Source organism: Saccopteryx leptura, chromosome 5 (assembly GCF_036850995.1).
Source record: "Saccopteryx leptura isolate mSacLep1 chromosome 5, mSacLep1_pri_phased_curated, whole genome shotgun sequence".
Lineage (NCBI taxonomy): Eukaryota > Metazoa > Chordata > Mammalia > Chiroptera > Emballonuridae > Saccopteryx > Saccopteryx leptura.
Window position 1 is genome coordinate 28,094,587 of NC_089507.1, and position 17,400 is coordinate 28,111,986.

General features: G+C 36.8%; 1 protein-coding gene across 7 annotated transcripts in view; it reads left to right on the forward strand.

Moving 5' to 3' along the window:
- KLHL5 (kelch like family member 5) overlaps positions 1–17,400 on the forward strand; it is a 90,519-nt gene that overhangs the window by 61,479 nt on the left and 11,640 nt on the right. For all 7 annotated transcript variants that reach the window (XM_066385083.1, XM_066385079.1, XM_066385077.1 and 4 more), the window contains 4 exons: positions 2,395–2,581; positions 5,532–5,756; positions 9,125–9,287; positions 13,021–13,233. In XM_066385083.1, coding sequence (XP_066241180.1) covers positions 2,395–2,581; positions 5,532–5,756; positions 9,125–9,287; positions 13,021–13,233 — 788 coding nt within the window. The remainder of the gene's footprint in view (positions 1–2,394; positions 2,582–5,531; positions 5,757–9,124; positions 9,288–13,020; positions 13,234–17,400) is intronic.

The following is a 17,400-nucleotide window of genomic DNA, read 5'->3' on the forward strand; positions in this document are numbered from 1 at the left end:
AGAAAGCAACCTATTCATAATGAAGATGGAGTCCTAATGCTACAACAACTATTGTCCTAGATAGTGAAACACTAAAGCCATATAAATTCAAACCAGAAACAAAAATATTCTATATCACTCCAATTATCTAACATTGTTTGGAAGGGTTTAGCAATTGCAATAATAAAATAAAATGGAATAATTGGCATACAGGTTAGAAAAAGATGGCCAGCCCTGGCCAGTTGGCTCAGTGGTGGAGCATTGGCCCAGCATGTAGAAGTCCGGGTTTGATTCCTGGTCAGGGCACACAGGAGATGTGACCATCTGCTTTCTCTCTCTCTCCCTCTCTCTCTCTCTCCCCCCCCCCTCTTCTCCTCCCACAGCCATGGCTTGAATGGTTCGAGCAAGTTGACCCAGGCACTAAGGATGGCTTTATGGCCAAGCAACAGAGTAGTGGCCCCAGATGGGGGTTGCCAGGTGGATCCCAGTGGGGACACATGTGGTAGTCTATCTCTCTGCCTCCCTGTCTCTCACTTAATAAAAAAAAAGATAGTTACTATCCCTATTTAGTGATAGTTATTATATTCCGAATAGGTAGAGGTTTGTAACGGAATGTGGTAAATTGTAGGTTATAATATAGGTATACAATAATCAATAGATTTATCTCTCAATAAAAAAATGTGTAAAACAAATTTTAAAATCCATTTCCAATAGCAATAGAAATATACATTTAATAAAAGACAGACACAGGATCTATATGAAGAAAGCTATACAACAAATGGAAAAACTTCTTAAACAGAAAAACTTAATAGCATAGAAATGTAAATTCTCCCAAAATTAATAAATAAATGTAATGCAATTCCTTTTAAAATTCCAACAGGATCAAGATGGTGAAGAGGAATGAGATAAATTTATCTCAAGTTTATATGGAAAGTAACGACTCAAACATAGATAAGAAAACTATGAAAATGAAAGTGAGGTTAATTTATATCAGATATTCAGAAATGCTATGAAAACACTAAAAATATATGGTATTAGAATGGGCATTGACAAATAAGATCAATGGAACAGAATAAAGAATCAAAAAATAGATCTCACATATCCTGAGATCTGTTTGTGAGAATGTAATATATGACCATCTATTCAGTTGGAAATGAAGGAGATTACTTAATAAATGGTACTTGTACAGAACTGGCTATCCATCTGAGAGAAAATAAAAGTATTCTTCAATGCATACTCTATTTGGAAATGCATTTTTAAAGGAAGGGTGTGTGCATTTACATTAAACTACATAAGTAAAAAAATAGGATTCAGTGGCTCACAAAAGATTTTAATTCTTTTAGAATAATTGCAAGTTAGAGTTCTTTGCCCCTTAAGAAATTTTGTTTTTGCTGTTGTTTGAAGATTGTTTCATGAGGACAGATAAATGCAATCTGATTAGTCAACTTATAATTATTCCTCTTCAGTTAAAATTATTCAGAATTAAGAAAGTAAAATGATTTATTTCAGAAAAACTGCAAAATATAGAAAAGTAGTAAAAAATAATACTATTTAAAAAGCACCAGTTTGTTTCCCTACTATCCAGAAATAAGCACTATTAAGATTTTAGAGCATACTGTTTATCCCTCACAGTTTGTGATTTTCAATGAAATTTAAAATGTCAATCTTGTAAATGTTGTGTATTTTACTTAAAAATACAATGTGTCCGTAAAGTCATCGTGCACTTTTGACTGGTCACAGGAAAGCAACAAAACGATAGAAATGTGAAATCTGCACCAAATAAAAGGAAAACCCTCCTAGTTTCTGTAGGATAATGTGGCAGCATGTGCGCATGCGCAGATGATGATGGTACACCGTGTATACAGCGGAGCAGCCCACGGCCATGCCATTCGAGATGTGGACGGTACAGAGGAAAGTTCAGTGTGTTCTGTGACTTGCTAAATTCAAATCCGTGATAAAAGTGCAACATGAATATCGGTGTGTTTATAACAAAGTGCCACCATGTAGGAATAACATTACTCAGTGGGATAAGCAGTTGAAGGAAACCGGCAGTTTGGTGGAGAAACCCCGTTCTGGTAGGCCATCAGTCAGTGACGAGTCTGTAGAGCCTATACAGGATAGCTATCTAAGGAGCCCTAAAAAATCTGTGCGTGAGCCCACATCGAACTGCACCGAATAGGTATGAAACTGGGAGAGTTTTCTTTTTATTTGGTGCAGATTTCACATTTCTGTCATCTTTTGTTGCTTTCCTGTGACTGGTCAAAAGTGCACCATGACTTTATGGACACACTGTAGATGTCCAGACTTGGATTTTTAAAAAATGAGATCATTTTCATTTGTGAACTATATAATTCATTCTTTTACCCTTACCATTTTCTTGGTCATTCGGTATACATACTCTTTTTATTTTTCTAGTTCCTGGCAGACATGGAAAATAATGCACTTTTTCGAGATGATATAGAATGTCAGAAACTAATTATGGAAGCAATGAAGTATCACTTATTACCAGAGAGACGACCCATGTTACAAAGTCCTCGGACAAAACCTAGGAAATCAACTGTTGGTACATTATTTGCTGTTGGAGGAATGGACTCAACAAAAGGTATTAAATAATCTTTTATTTGGAGAAACAGAAGAAATAAGTTTTAATTAGTAATAAATATGGCCCAAGAGCTCTTTGGAGAAATGGCTGTCTCTAGCATTAGGTTAGAAGAAGTATAAGATAAGTCTAGAACATCTTGTAGAGCCAGAAAGTAAGAAGTACTCAAAGAATGATAGCTAATGGTCACGGAGCACAGTTTGTAGGGCTACCATTGTCCAATCTAGGATAATTTCAGCGTCAAAATAAATAATGATAGTAAAAGATTATAACCTATTAAATCAATAAGGATTCATGACTACACTGATTTAAATAAAGAAGAGAGAAGGGAAAGTTCTTCTTTATAGTAGAATGCCAACTAATAAATACAGAAGCAAAGATAGGATTATAAGAATCATCAGTGGATGCTAGACTAGTAGATGAAGGATATTAAGCCTCAAAGGATCTCCCAACCACCTGTTTATTAGTTACAAAGGGTAAAATAGTATCTTTACAGTGGAGAAATCTGGCACACAGCACCTTAACCAAATAATCAAAGGTTGTACTGCCAGTAATGAGACTAACCAGCAGCATGTGCATTTTATAAGATGCACAGAGAAGAATTCAATGCACATGTGTGGTATCCTTGCAAAAGTGTGTAATCTGAATTTATTCATGACAAACAGACAAATCCAAGTTGAGAGACATACTACAAAGTAACTAGTCTGTCTGTAGTATTCCAAAATAATCAATGTCACACAAGTACAGAAAAGATATAGGAATTGTTTCAGATTACAAGAGACTAAGAAGATATAACAACTGTTATAGTGTATATTCTTGGGTTGGTCTTTTGTTTTTTTGTTTGTTTTTTGCTGTAAAGGACTTAACTGGAACAAAAGACAAAATCCAAATAAAGTCTGATTAGATATCAGCATTGTATAAATGTTCATTTCCAGATTTTGGTGATTATGCTCTGGTTTTATAAGAGAATTTTTTGTTTTGAGGAAAATACACTGAAGTATTTCAGAGTACAGGGGCATCACTTCTGCAATGTACTCTTAAACAGTTCAGGGGGGGAAACCATACATGCATAGAAAAAAATGTCATAAAACATAAACATTTGGGAAATCTGGGCCAAGGGCATCTGGGAATTCTTTGTACCATTCTTGCAACAGTTGTTATTAACTGTAATAATGATTGAACAAACACCACGCATACTGCCTACTCAGAGCCGGTGCTTACTGTTTTTGAAGGTTAATTATTCAACATAAATTAGGGAAGTTCTAAACTTTTACATAAAATTTTTCAGTTAGAATTTTGTTATGCTTTGATATGTATTTTTAAGATACATGTTTCAGACACTATTTTAAAATTTTATGTAAGAATTATGTTTTATATTAGCAAAAGAAATTTTAGTTACTAAATCTAGTGAACTAGATATAAAAGAAAAATTAAATATTTCTTAAATTCATTAGTGAGGGAAAATTATTGGCATTGCCTTTTTATTTAATAAAGGAAGTTTTTAAGATCAAATTTGGAATGATGTCAAGTATACTGTTACATAAAATAATCTGAGTGTATGAGTGAAATCTTATAGCTAAAAATTATAAAGAAAGATTATTTAAATTCAATTTTTTTTCTGAACAGCTACTATATACAATGGTATATTATATGGCCCTATGAGAATATAGAGATGAAAAAATACTTGGTTTTTATTTCAAATAACTTAAAATTTTTGTAAAGTGAATAAAAAATAACTGATAATGATAAAATATGATAATATATAATAAAACTACTTCTAATTTTAGGAGACTATTAATAGTATTAATGCTCTGATGACCTACTTGTAACAAATACTTTAGGATAAATGTGTGTCTTGATTGTAAGTATAAGAATCTCACTGATTGGGTGTTATATTAGAAGCTTAGAAAGGGGAATAAAGTAGACACTATATAAACTCTTCGTGCCTGGGGAGTTGGGTATTTTTGTTTTGTTTTGTCTTGTTGTTAGAGGGATAGGACTTTTTTTCCCCCTCAACTCCAGTGGTCTCACTTCATAAAGAGAACAAGAGTTCTTTGAATTTCTAATTCTTTTTTAAAAAATGTAGACACCATCAGGCAGTATTCCTGGAACTTCCCATTCTCATAGTTCCCGAAGCACGTGACCCTGTCCTCCGTGGTGGCGACAGAATGTGTATCCTCTCTCCCCCCAGGGAAGCCAGCCCCTCACCTGTGCTCTGCAACTGCCCTTTCCTGCCTCTCAGGATCCCACCATCTCCTGTATTTTCAGCTTCTTACCTTATAACTAGATCTTTCCCATTATCATTTAAGCAAACTCAAGTTTTTCTCGTTTTAAAAGCAAAACAAGACAAAACCTCCCTCAACCCATCTAGTAATTCCTATCTTTCTCTCCTCTCTTTTTTCATGGCCCGCTTCTCTGAAGAATCATCTGTGCTCACTGTCTCTATTTCCTCACGTCCCAGTCCTGTCTCAATCACCCAAGCAAGGGACTCTCCTTCAAGTCACCAGTGACCTCCATGTAACTAAATCCAGTATACTTTTTTTTAGTTTCCATCTTGCTTGACCCTCTTAAGTAGCATTTGATGCTGTTCATGGTCCTACTTGCTGTAAACTTTTTGCCTTTGGCTTCCATGACACTCAGCTAACCTGTTTTTCCTTCCACTTCTAGCTAGTGCTCCTTAGCCTTCTTTGACAGATAATCCTTTTCACTTGTCTCTTAATAGTAGAGTGTAGTGTACGCCCTGAAAGAACAGTAGGGGATGTATGTCCTGGGAAATATTAACAGACAAGATGAGAGATATAAGCAAGGGCCAGATCATGCAAGGGCTTATTGGAATATAATGAAAGAACTGTTGTCAATGCTAATAAAATTATACTTTTATATATATAATTTCATAAAATACTCACTCATAGTGAAATTTTTCTTTCCATAACTTTTATATATGACCATTAAGGAGCAACAAGCATTGAAAAGTATGATCTCCGTACAAATATGTGGACTCCTGTCGCAAATATGAACGGGAGGAGGCTGCAATTCGGTGTTGCAGTGTTAGATGACAAACTGTATGTGGTTGGAGGAAGAGACGGATTGAAGACTCTGAATACTGTAGAATGCTACAATCCCAAAACAAAAACTTGGAGTGTGATGCCTCCTATGTCCACACATAGGCATGGCCTTGGTGAGTATACCTGTAAATTTGTTCATAATGACATGTGTTAGGCATCCCCGGCATCTTACATTCTGTGCCAGTCAGAAGACCAGTGGCAGCTGCGGAGTCAGCCGCGGTCCCCAAGCATCCCTGCGCATGTGTTCTGTCATCTGAAAAGTAGGAGCAGAGAAGACAAGTGTATACATAAATGTATGTGTGCAACTAGTACTACTGAAAACATGAATACAGTATTTAGTGTAGCATGATGGACGGACAAAACACCTTTGTTGCGTGTTTTGTGTTGACAGTTGGTATTATCTAAGCTAATTGAAATGCTTATTTAAAAATTTTAGCTTTTTTTTTCCCCATCTCTATCCCATGGTTTTTAAGCAGAAATAAGTAAAGTGCAGAACAATTTGAAGATGGCACAGAGGCCCTGGCCGGTTGGCTCAGCGGTAGAACGTCGGCCTGGCGTGCGGGGGACCAGGGTTCGATTCCCGGCCAGGGCACATAGGAGAAGCACCCATTTGCTTCTCCACCCCCCCTCCTTCCTCTCTGTCTCTCTCTTCCCCTCCTGCAGCCGAGGCTCTATTGGAGCAAAGATGGCCCCGGGCGCTGGGGATGGCTCCTTGGCCCCTGCCCCAGGGGCTAGAGTGGCTCTGGTCGCGGCAGAGTGACGCCCCCTGGTGGGCAGAGCGTCGCCCCTGGTGGGCGTGCTGGGTGGATCCCGGTCCGGTGCATGCGGGAGTCTGTCTGACTGTCTCTCCCCGTTTCCAGCTTCAGAAAAATACAAAAAAAATATATATATATATATTGAAGATGGCACAGAGAATGTAATGACAGAGACTTGTCATTTTTGCATTCAGTAATTCCCTGAGAAGACAGTGATTCACATGTACTAGGTGCCATGCTCTTTGCTCTGTAGGTGTGCAAAAATGTGGTAGACACTATCTTTACCCTCAAGAAACCGAGGGCTCACTCTGAGATGATAAGAGAATTTAAGAATCTTGTATCAGAAGACTTCTCTTTTCTCGTAGGAGAAAGCATAAGTGAAATAGAAAGAATTGTTTGATGATAGTGAAGGAGGTGGAAATAAAATTCAATGAGGCTTGAAATGTATGTGTACCACCCAGCTTTGCTATATAACAAACTACTGTAAAAATTAAGCAACAAGCCTGACCAGGTGGTGGCGCAGTGGATAGAATGTCGACTGGGATGCAGAGGACCCAGGTTCGAGACCCCGAGGTCACCAGTTTTAGCACGGGCTCATCTGGTTTGAGCAAAAGCTCACCAGCTTGGACCCAAGGTTGCTGTCTCGAGCAAGGGGTTACTCGGTCTGCTGAAGGCCCGTGCTCAAAGGCACATATGAGGAAGCAATCAATGAACAACTAAGGTGTCGCAAAGAAAAACTGATGATTGATGCTTCTCATCTCTCTCCGTTCCTGTCTGTCTGTCCCTGTCTGTCCCTCTCTCTGACTCTCTCTCTGTCCCTGTAAAAAAAAAAACAAATTAAGCAACGATTTAGTTCATGGATCCGCGGGTTAGGGTGTTAGACTGTCTTGGGTAATCTCTGCTGGGTTTTCTCATTAGTCTGTGGTAGGCTGACAGGTTGGCAGGATGGCTTCAGTCACGTGTGTTGTGCCAGGCAGATTGTTGGCCTGAGCAGCACAGGGCACTGAATCAGTGCCCTAATCATTTAGCAGGCTAGCCCACATGGTGGCAGTCACAGGATTTCTTTCTTTTTTTTTTTTTTTTTTTTTTGACAGAGAGAGGGACAGACAGACAGGAAGGGAGAGAGAGATGAGAAGCATCAATTCTTTGTTGCAGCACCTTAGTTTTTCATTGATTGCTTTCTCATATGTGCCTTGACCAGGGGGCTACAGCAGAGCAAGTGACCCCTTGCTCAAGCCAGCGACCTTGGGCTGAAGCCAGTGACATTGGGCTTCAAGCCAGCAACCTTTGGGCTGAAGCCAGTGACCATGGTCTGTGATCTCGCACTCAAACCAGCGACCCCACACTCTAGCTGGTGAGCCCATGTTCAAGCCTGATGAGCCTGTGCTCAAGCCAGTGACCTTGTGGTTTCAAACCTGGGTCCTCCGCATCCCAGTCTGACACTCTATCCACTGCGCCACCACCTGGTCAGGCAGCAGTCACAAGATTTCAAAAGCAGCAAGAGAAGGCAAGCCCCATTGTACAGACCCTTTTCAAGTTCCTGACTATGACCATGTCGCAGCTCTTCTCAAAACCTTCTCCTAGCTCTCTGTCTCATTTAGAATAAAATCCAAAGTCCTTACAATAGCTGTAACCACTGTGCATTGATCTGACTCCACACTCTCCCTCATCTTCTACACTCTCCCCCTCACTCACCCAGCCAGCCAAACAGGCCTCCTTTGCTGTCCCACAGACATACCCAGCATGCCCTGGGGCCTTTGTATATACTGTTCCTTTACCTCACCTTCTCTTCCCCCAGATGTCTCCATATCTGGTTTCCTAACTTCACTTACATGTTTGTCCAAAAGTCACTTTATTTGAGAGATCTCTCCTGAGTTCCATGTTTTTATTAGCCCTTAACAATAACCGAAATGTATTTTTTTTTCTGTTTCCTAACTAAAATATTATGTCTATGAAGGTAGAGCCCTTATCTATTATGTTCTGTTAAATGCCTGAGACTTAGAAACTCAGTAGATATTTGTTGAATAAATGAACAAATGAGCCCTGACCGGAGGCACAGTGGATAAAGCGTCATCCCAGAGAGCTAAAGTCGCTGGCTCGATCCCAAGAGCACTGGCTCAATCCTGAGTCACCGGTCTGAGCCCCTGTCAGGGCACATATGAGAAGCAATCAATGGGTACACAACTAAGTGGAAAAATGAGTTGATGCCTCTCTCTCTCTCCCCTCCACTCTTTCTTCCCTCCACTCTATCTCTGTCTTGCTCTCTTTCCCTTCTTTCCTCTCTCTTTCAAAAAAAACAAATGAATCTGGATCAGGTCCCTTGTGATGATTCATCAATAGATTGTGGTATCAAATCTAACTACAATAAAATCTCATCAGTTTAAATTAATTGACAGAAAGGAATAAAAATGCTTTCTCAAATATATCTTAAATCCATATTATTGAAAAATGTTTTAAATATGGGAATATGTACATCTTATGTAGTTTTTAATAACTTACCACTGTTGAACCTCAAAATACTGCCTCTAAAACTTTTAATACCAAAACTATAGTGCTATTTCCCTCCCTCACTCCTGCACCTATCTACCAAGAAGAGCTTTGAGTAAACCAGATGTTGATATCATAAGTTTTTACTTAGTTAAATTTGCATGTTTGCAATTTATTGTACTTACATTTTAGTTAAAATGTGATTTGTAAGTCATTACTTCTCTCCTGTCTCCTCGTAGGTGTGGCTGTGTTGGAAGGTCCGATGTATGCAGTTGGAGGGCATGACGGCTGGAGCTACCTGAACACAGTGGAGAGATGGGACCCTCAGGCTCGCCAGTGGAATTTTGTTGCCACTATGTCTACCCCCAGGAGCACTGTAGGGGTGGCTGTACTAAGTGGAAAGTAAGGAAATAAAGTTCCATTTAAAACACCATTAAATATATGTGTTAAGGTAGATCATGTCCAACTTAAAAATATACATAAATCACAAAAGAAAAATTAAGTTAACGTGTACGACCCTATTGAAGACTCTCCTGCTGCCGTTTAGATGCAGTGGTGCTTTCATCACCCCCAGGAAAAGTGTGTGTTCATTCATCAACTAGCATTTTTCTACACTTGCTTTAACAAAGTAGCAATGTTTTCAACTATTTTGCTGGTTTCCAATTTTAGGTACATACTCAGAATCTAGAAAAAATAGAAACTATGTTGTTAGTTTCTGGGGTTGTTTTTTTTTTTTTTTTAAGTATGCAGTAGATTGAAAAAATTCAATTATGCATCCTCTCTCTATCACTTCTTTGTGATTTAGAACAAGTCGTTTCTTGTGCCTTAATTTTTTTAATCTGTAAAGTGGAAAGCCTGGATTAATGACTTTTTGTTATTTTAATTTATTTTACAATGCTTCCTGGTGCAAAATATAGTTGTTTCTTTAGGAAAGAACTGTTTCAATGTCTTACAAGTTTCATTCTGTATCTTAAAATTTTTTAAGTGTTAACATTTTTCTTTCTGTTATATTAGACAGAAATAAGATTGATTTAGATTTCCAATTGCTCAGACTACTTTTAAGCCACTGGTTGACAAATGGTTTTGGCAGTAGAATATCTCTTTCAAATGAAATTTTACAAAACCTCAATACTTAAGGAAAACGGAGGTTCAGGTTTATTATAAACTTATTTTTAATTTATTATAATTTTGAATTTATAATATTTACTTACTATAAATTTCAGTGTAGAAGAATAAGTCTGTTTTAAAGAACATCCAGATTATTTCTGTGTTTTAGTAGTCCAGTGTGAAGAAAATCCTGACTCACAAATAAGAAGGTGAAAATAGGAACAGTTAACTATTACAGCAATTTAACTAGAATCTCGGGAAATTTTAGTTAAATTGTACAAGTATTTCACAAATAGGAGAAAATTTTTTTTCTAAGTATCTCAAACATTATCTATTAATCATTGACATTCTTGATTATAATTTTAAAAGTCAGGCAAGACCTAATTTTAAAAGTCAAGCAAGGCCTAAATCATACATTTTAAAATATTTAGTACAGTACTATCACAATTTGACATACTATTTCTTTTTTTATTGTAATGGATACTGTCATGGGAAAGAAAGATGAGTTCTGAATCTTGCTTGGTATTTAATTAAGCCAGGTGATATTTTTTAAAATTAAAACTACTTTTTAAATTTTTTTTTTTTTTTTTTTTGTATTTTTCTGAAGCTGGAAACGGGGAGAGACAGTCAGACAGACTCCCGCATGCGCCTGACCGGGATCCACCCGACATGCCCACCAGGGGGCAACGCTCTGCCCACCAGGGGGCGATGCTCTGCCCCTCCAGGGCGTCGCTCTGTTGCAACCAGAGCCACTCTAGCGCCTGGGGCAGAGGCCAAGGAACCATCCCCAGCGCCCAGGCCATCTTTGCTCCAATGGAGCCTCGGCTTCGGGAGGGGAAGAGAGAGACAGAGAGGAAGGAGAGGGGGAGGGGTGGAGAAGTAGATGGGCGCTTCTCCTGTGTGCCCTGGCCGGGAATTGAACCCGGGACTTCTGCACGCCAGGCCGACGCTCTACCACTGAGCCAACCGGCCAGGGCTACTTTTTAAAATTTGAATTTGAAATGAACCATTGCTGAGGACCCCCTCAAGTTCTCCACAGAATTCTATTCTTAGAATACTATTTGAATACCATTGCTTGAGATAATGATTCTTCAGAAATTGTTACCAATACAATTTAGCCCTTAATATTAACATAGTATAAATGTTGTTTTACATTTAACATCTCCTAAATACACTGTTATCTAAAAGAATGCAAATAGAAACAATTCATTTTTCCTCGAACACGTACCATATTTACTATGTGTAAGGTACTGTTCAAAGTACTTTAAATAGGATCATTAATAATCCTCTGAGGCAGGGCTTCTAGATTTTAGGATGATGACATTTAGGCAGATGGAAGTTAAATAATCTGTCCATAATAACACTGGTAAGTGATAAGTGGCAGACCATGCCACGATTCAAACCCAGAGAGTCTGGCTTCAGAGTTCATGCTCACTACAGCACTTCTCACAGGGAAGACCCATGAATCATTGTGAAGAGAGTAAGGTGCCTTGAAGCCTATTGGAGGGAGGGGTGTGTGTATGTATGTGTACATATATATTTAATTATTGATATTTTCTAGTTGTTGATGCCTTGATCAATATTTAGATAATTATTCTATTAAGTATTAACAATTAAAATAGTTAAGAATATAACACAAAAAAGTAGTTTTTAACAGATAACTTTTAACAAATTAAAGTTTCAAATCAATTGAAATTTCCATATTATAATAACTTAAGCTTACAGTAAAATATTGCTACAACCTTATGTTGTTGCTTAAAATATAGTCATCTTATTTAAAGTGACATGGAGTACTTTATGAATTAAAATTATTAAATCTGACTTTAAAATATGTATATTGCTCAAATATAAATACTTAGAGTTTTAATTGGTAGAAATTTAGTACACTTCATATATCTTTTTAGAATAAAAAGATAGTTAAATATTTCTTTTATTCAGCGAAGATAATTAAATATTAACTAAGGCCTTTATATATAAAAAATGCATGACTTATCAGTATTAGCAATGAATTGAATTTATTAATCTTTTCAAAAAACTAATAGAAAAATATCTATGAAGAGCTTCTCAAGTAAGTACAAGATGTGCTTAATAAAAAATACTTGAACATTCAAATATTTAAAATAGTTTACATATGTTTAAAGACTTTTAAATTAATACTGTATATTAATTGATAATGAGTTATAATTGATCAAGGCAACATATTTAGCTCAATAACATACCACATTTATTGTAGATAACTTATAGTACCCTTATTCCTTATCTGCAATAATTTAAATTTGTAAAGGATCATTGTTTATATATAATAAATATTAATTTTTATACCATTGTTTCTAGCTATTCTTTTATTCTCCTATTTTATTACTACAGGTATATCCCAGATGAGTGTTGACTGTATAGCTGGTTATTAATGTAGCTGTGTGTCCTGGTTCTGCTTCTTAGTGGGTGACCCATTCAAGTCTCCTAATCCCCATGAGCCCCAGTGTATTCCGCTGTGTAACAAGGATACAAATGGCTTCTCATAGCATCATTGTGATGATTAAATAAATGTAAAGTGCCTTGCCTGTGGTAGGTGCTCAGAGAAGGTTAATTTCTTTCTTATATAACAAAGTCCTATCTTAGTTATTTAAGAAATAAGTCGTGGTATATTTACACAGCATATTTTCTGTATTCTAATTAAGATACATTTTACCATGTATAAAAATGCAATGCCTCTTACAATCAAGGGTGATTTGTCAGACAGATGTCAAACAGATGGTAGCTGTGAAACAGTTGTCATTGCTTCCATGTGAGCTTTTTCTTATGTATGCATAGTGATATCCGATATATACATATATATGATATATACATATATATGGTGTATACCTACATCATTTAATTGGTAGCGTATCACCTTTCTAATGGAACATAAATTGACAGTGTGTATTATAATGGAAGGCACCTTAAATTCAAAGAGATACTGTAAGAATTACTTCTTTGTCTTAAGCATAGCACTATTCCTTCTTTATCATTATGTTTGTTCTTTTTACAGACTTTATGCAGTTGGTGGTCGTGATGGAAGTTCTTGTCTCAAGTCCGTGGAATGTTTTGATCCTCATACTAATAAATGGACACTCTGTGCACAAATGTCCAAAAGGAGAGGAGGGGTGGGCGTGACCACCTGGAATGGATTGCTGTATGCCATTGGAGGACACGACGCCCCCGCCTCCAACTTGACTTCCAGACTCTCAGACTGTGTGGAGAGGTAATTTCTTGTGAAGGAAAACTAGGAATAGAAAAGAACAAATACAAGCCTCTTACACTTTCAGGAAGATTAATCATTCTTTATTGAGCACCCACCACAGGCAGTTTTCCTTAGGAGCTTTGTAAATACAGGGCTTTGTGCTCTGGCCATCTCTTTTTGTTTTTTGGGGTTTTTTTAAGAAAAATGAGTAACAAAAATATTTTTAATGATAAAAAAAAATTAAACTACACTTACAGAAAAATAATCAAATGCCATACTATTGAGTAAGTTTAGTTTTTGAAAATAGCATTTCTAATGTATTCCCAATTATATGAGGCAGGACTGATTTTTAATTAATTAGAGAAGTGGTATGCCTAGTAATCGTGCTATAACTTTTAATTACAGCATAATGATGTGTTTTCTAGTTTTTTTTTTTATTAATTTTACAAGGATGACATCAATAAATCAGGGTACATATGTTCAAAGAAAACATGTCCAGGTTATCTTGTCGATCAATTATGTTGCATACCCATCACCCAAAGTCAGATTGTCCTCCATCACCTTCTATCTAGTTTATTTTTGTGCCCCTCCCCCTCCCCCTTCCCCTCTCTCCCTTCCCCCCGTAACCACCACACTCTTGTCAATGTCTCTTAGTCTCGTTTTTATGTTCCACCTACGTGTGGAATAAAGCAGTTCTTGGTTTTTTCTGATTTATTTATTTTACTCCGTATAATGTTATCAAGATTCCACCATTTTGTTGTAAATGATCCGATGTCATCATTTCTTATGGCTGACTAGTATTCCATAGTGTATATGTGCCACATCTTCTTTATCCAGTCTTCTATTGAAGGGCTTTTTGGTTGTTTCCATGTCTTGGCCACTGTGAACAATGCTGCAATGAACATGGGGCTGCATGTGTCTTTACATATCAATGTTTCTGAGTTTTGGGGGTATATACCCAGTAGAGGGATTACTGGGTCATGGGTAGTTCTATTTTCAGTTTTTTGAGGAACCACCATAATTTCTTCCATAATGGTTGTACTACTTTACATTCCCACCAATAGTGAATGAGGGTTCCTTTTTCTCCACAGCCTCTCCAACATTTGCTAGTACCTTTCTTGTTGATAATAGTTAATCTAACAGGTGTGAGGTGGTATCTCATTGTACTTTTGATTTGCATTTCTCTAATAACTAATGAAGATGAGCATCTTTTCATGTATCTGTTGGCCATTTGTATTTATTCCTGGGAGAAGTGTCTGTTCATATCCTCTTCCCATTTTTTTATTGGATTATTTGTTTGTTTGTTGTTGAGTTTTTTGAGTTCTTTGTATTGCAATATATTTTGGATATTAGGCCCTTATCTGAGCTGTTGTTTGAAAATATCATTTCCCATTTAGTTGGCTGTCTCTTTATTTTGTTGTCAGTTTCTCTTGCTGAGCAAAAACTTCTTAGTCTGATGTAGTCCCATTCATTTATTTTTGCCTTCACTTCCCTTGCCTTTGGGGTCAAATTCATAAAATGCTCTTTAAAACCAAGGTCCATGAGTTTAGAACCTGTGTCTTCTTCTATGTACTTTATTGTTTCAGGTCTTATATTTAGGTCTTTGATCCATTTTGAATTAATTTTAGTACAAAGGGACAAACTGTAGTCAAGTTTTATTCTTTTGCATGTGGCTTTCCAGTTTTCCCAGCACCATTTGTTGAAGAGGCTTTCTTTTCTCCATTGTGTGTTGTTGGCCCCTTTATCAAAAATTATTTGACCATATATATGTGGTTTTATTTCTGGACTTTCTATTCTGTTCCATTGGTCTGAGTGTCTATTTTTCTGCCAACACCATGCTGTTTTGATTGTTGTGGCTTTATAACATAGTTTGAAGTCAGGTATTGTAATGCCCCCAGCTTCATTCTTTTTCTTTAGGATTACTTTGGCTATTTGAGATTTTTTATAGTTTCATATAAATCTGAAGATTTTTTGTTCCATTTCTTTAAAAAATGTCATTGGAATTTTGATGGGAATTGCATTAAATTTGTATATTGCTTTGGGTAATATGGCCATCTTGATTATATTTATTCTTCCTATCCAAGAACAAGGAATATTCTTCCATCTCATTGTATCTTTTTCGATTTCCCTTAACAATGCTTTGTAGTTTTCATTATATAGGTCCTTTACTTTCTTTGTTATGTTTATTCCTAGGTATTTTATTTTTGTTGTTGCAATCATGAAGGGGATTTTTTTTTTTTTTTTACAGAGACTGAGAGTGAGTCAGAGAGAGGGATAGACAGGGATGGACAGACAGGAACAGAGAGAGATGAGAAGCATCAATCATTAGTTTTTCATTGCGTGTTGCAACACCTTAGTTGTTCATTGATTGCTTTCTCATATGTGCCTTGATCGCGGGCCTTCAGCAGACTGAGTAACCCCTTGCTGGAGCCAGCGACCTTGGGTTTAAGCTGGTGGGCTTTTGCTCAAACCAGATGAGCCTGCGCTCAAGCTGGGAACCTTGGGGTCTCAAACCTGGGTCCTCTGCATCCCAGTCTGACACTCTATCCACTGCGCCACCGCCTGGTAGGCTAGGGGGATTATTTTTTTGAGTTTGTTCTCGAATGTTTCATTTTTGGCATATAGACAGGCTATGGACTTTTGTATGTTAATTTTGTATCCTGTGACCTTACTGTATTGGCTTATTGTTTCTAGTAGTCTCTTTGTAGATTCTTTGGGGTTTTTAATGTATAGGATCATGTCATCTGCAAAAAGTGATACCTTTACTTCTTCTTTTCTGATATAGATGCCTTTTATTTCTTTGTCTTGTCTGATTGCTCTGGCTAGAACCTCTAGCACCACATTAAATAAAAGTGGAGAGAGTGGACAACCCTGTCTTGTTCCTGATTTAAGGGGGAAAGCTTTCAGTTTTGTGCCATTTAATATGATGTTAGCTGGTGGTTTATCATATATGGCATTTATCATGTTGAGATATTTTCCTTCTATACCCATTTTGTTGAGAGTCTTAAACATAAAATTGTGTTGTATTTTATTGAATGCCTTTTCTGCATCTATTGATAAGATCACATGGATTTTGTTCTTTGTTTTGTTGATATGGTATATTATGTTAACCGTTTTACGTATGTTGAACCATCCTTGAGATTCTGGGATGAATCCCACTTGATCATGATGTATTATTTTATTAATATGTTGTTGTATTCAATTTGCTAGTATTTTCTTTAGTATTTCAGCATCTGTATTCATTAGAGATATTGGTCTGTAATTTTCTTTTTTTGTGCTGTCCTTGCCCAGTTTCGGTATGAGGGTTATGTTGGCCTCATAAAATGTGTTTGGAAGTATTGCTTCTTCTTCAATTTTTTGGAAGACTTTGAGTAGAATAGGAACCAAGTCTTCTTTGAATGTTGGATAGAATTCACTAGTATAACCGTCTGGGCCTGAACTTTTCTTTTTGGGGAGGTTTTTAATACTTTTTTCTATTTCTTTCCTACTAATTGGTCTGTTTAGGCTTTCTGCTTCTTCTTGACTCAGTCTAGGAAGGTTGTATTGTTCTAGGAATTTATCCATTTCTTCTAGGTTGTTGAATTTAGTGGCATAAAGTTTTTCATAGTATTCTGCAATAATTCTTTGTATATCTATGATATCCGTGGTGATTTCTCCTCTTTCATTTTGGATTTGGTTTATATGAGTCCTTTCTCTTTTTTCCTTGGTAAGTCTTGCCAAGGGTTTGTGAGTTTTGTTGATCTTTTCAAAGAACCAGTTCCTTGTTCTATTAATTTTTTCTATAGTTTTTCTGTTCTCTATTTCATTTATTTCTGCTCTGATTTTTATTATCTCCTTTCTCCATCTGGTTTTGGGTTGTCTTTGTTCTTCTTTTTCCAGTTCCTTAAGTTGTGAAGTTAAGTGGTTCACTTGGGCTCTCTCTTGTTTGTTCATATATGCCTGAAGTGATATGAACTTCCCTCTTATCACTGCTTTTGCTGCATCCCATAGATTCTGATATGTCGTATTGTCATTTTCATTTGTCTGTATATATCTTTTGATCTCTGCGCTTATTTCTTCTTTGACCCATTCATTTTTTAAAAGTATGTTGTTTAGTTTCCACATTTTTGTGGGGGGTTTTTCCTCTTTTTTGCAGTTGAATTCTAGTTTCAAGGCTTTATGATCAGAAAATATGCTTGGTACAACTTC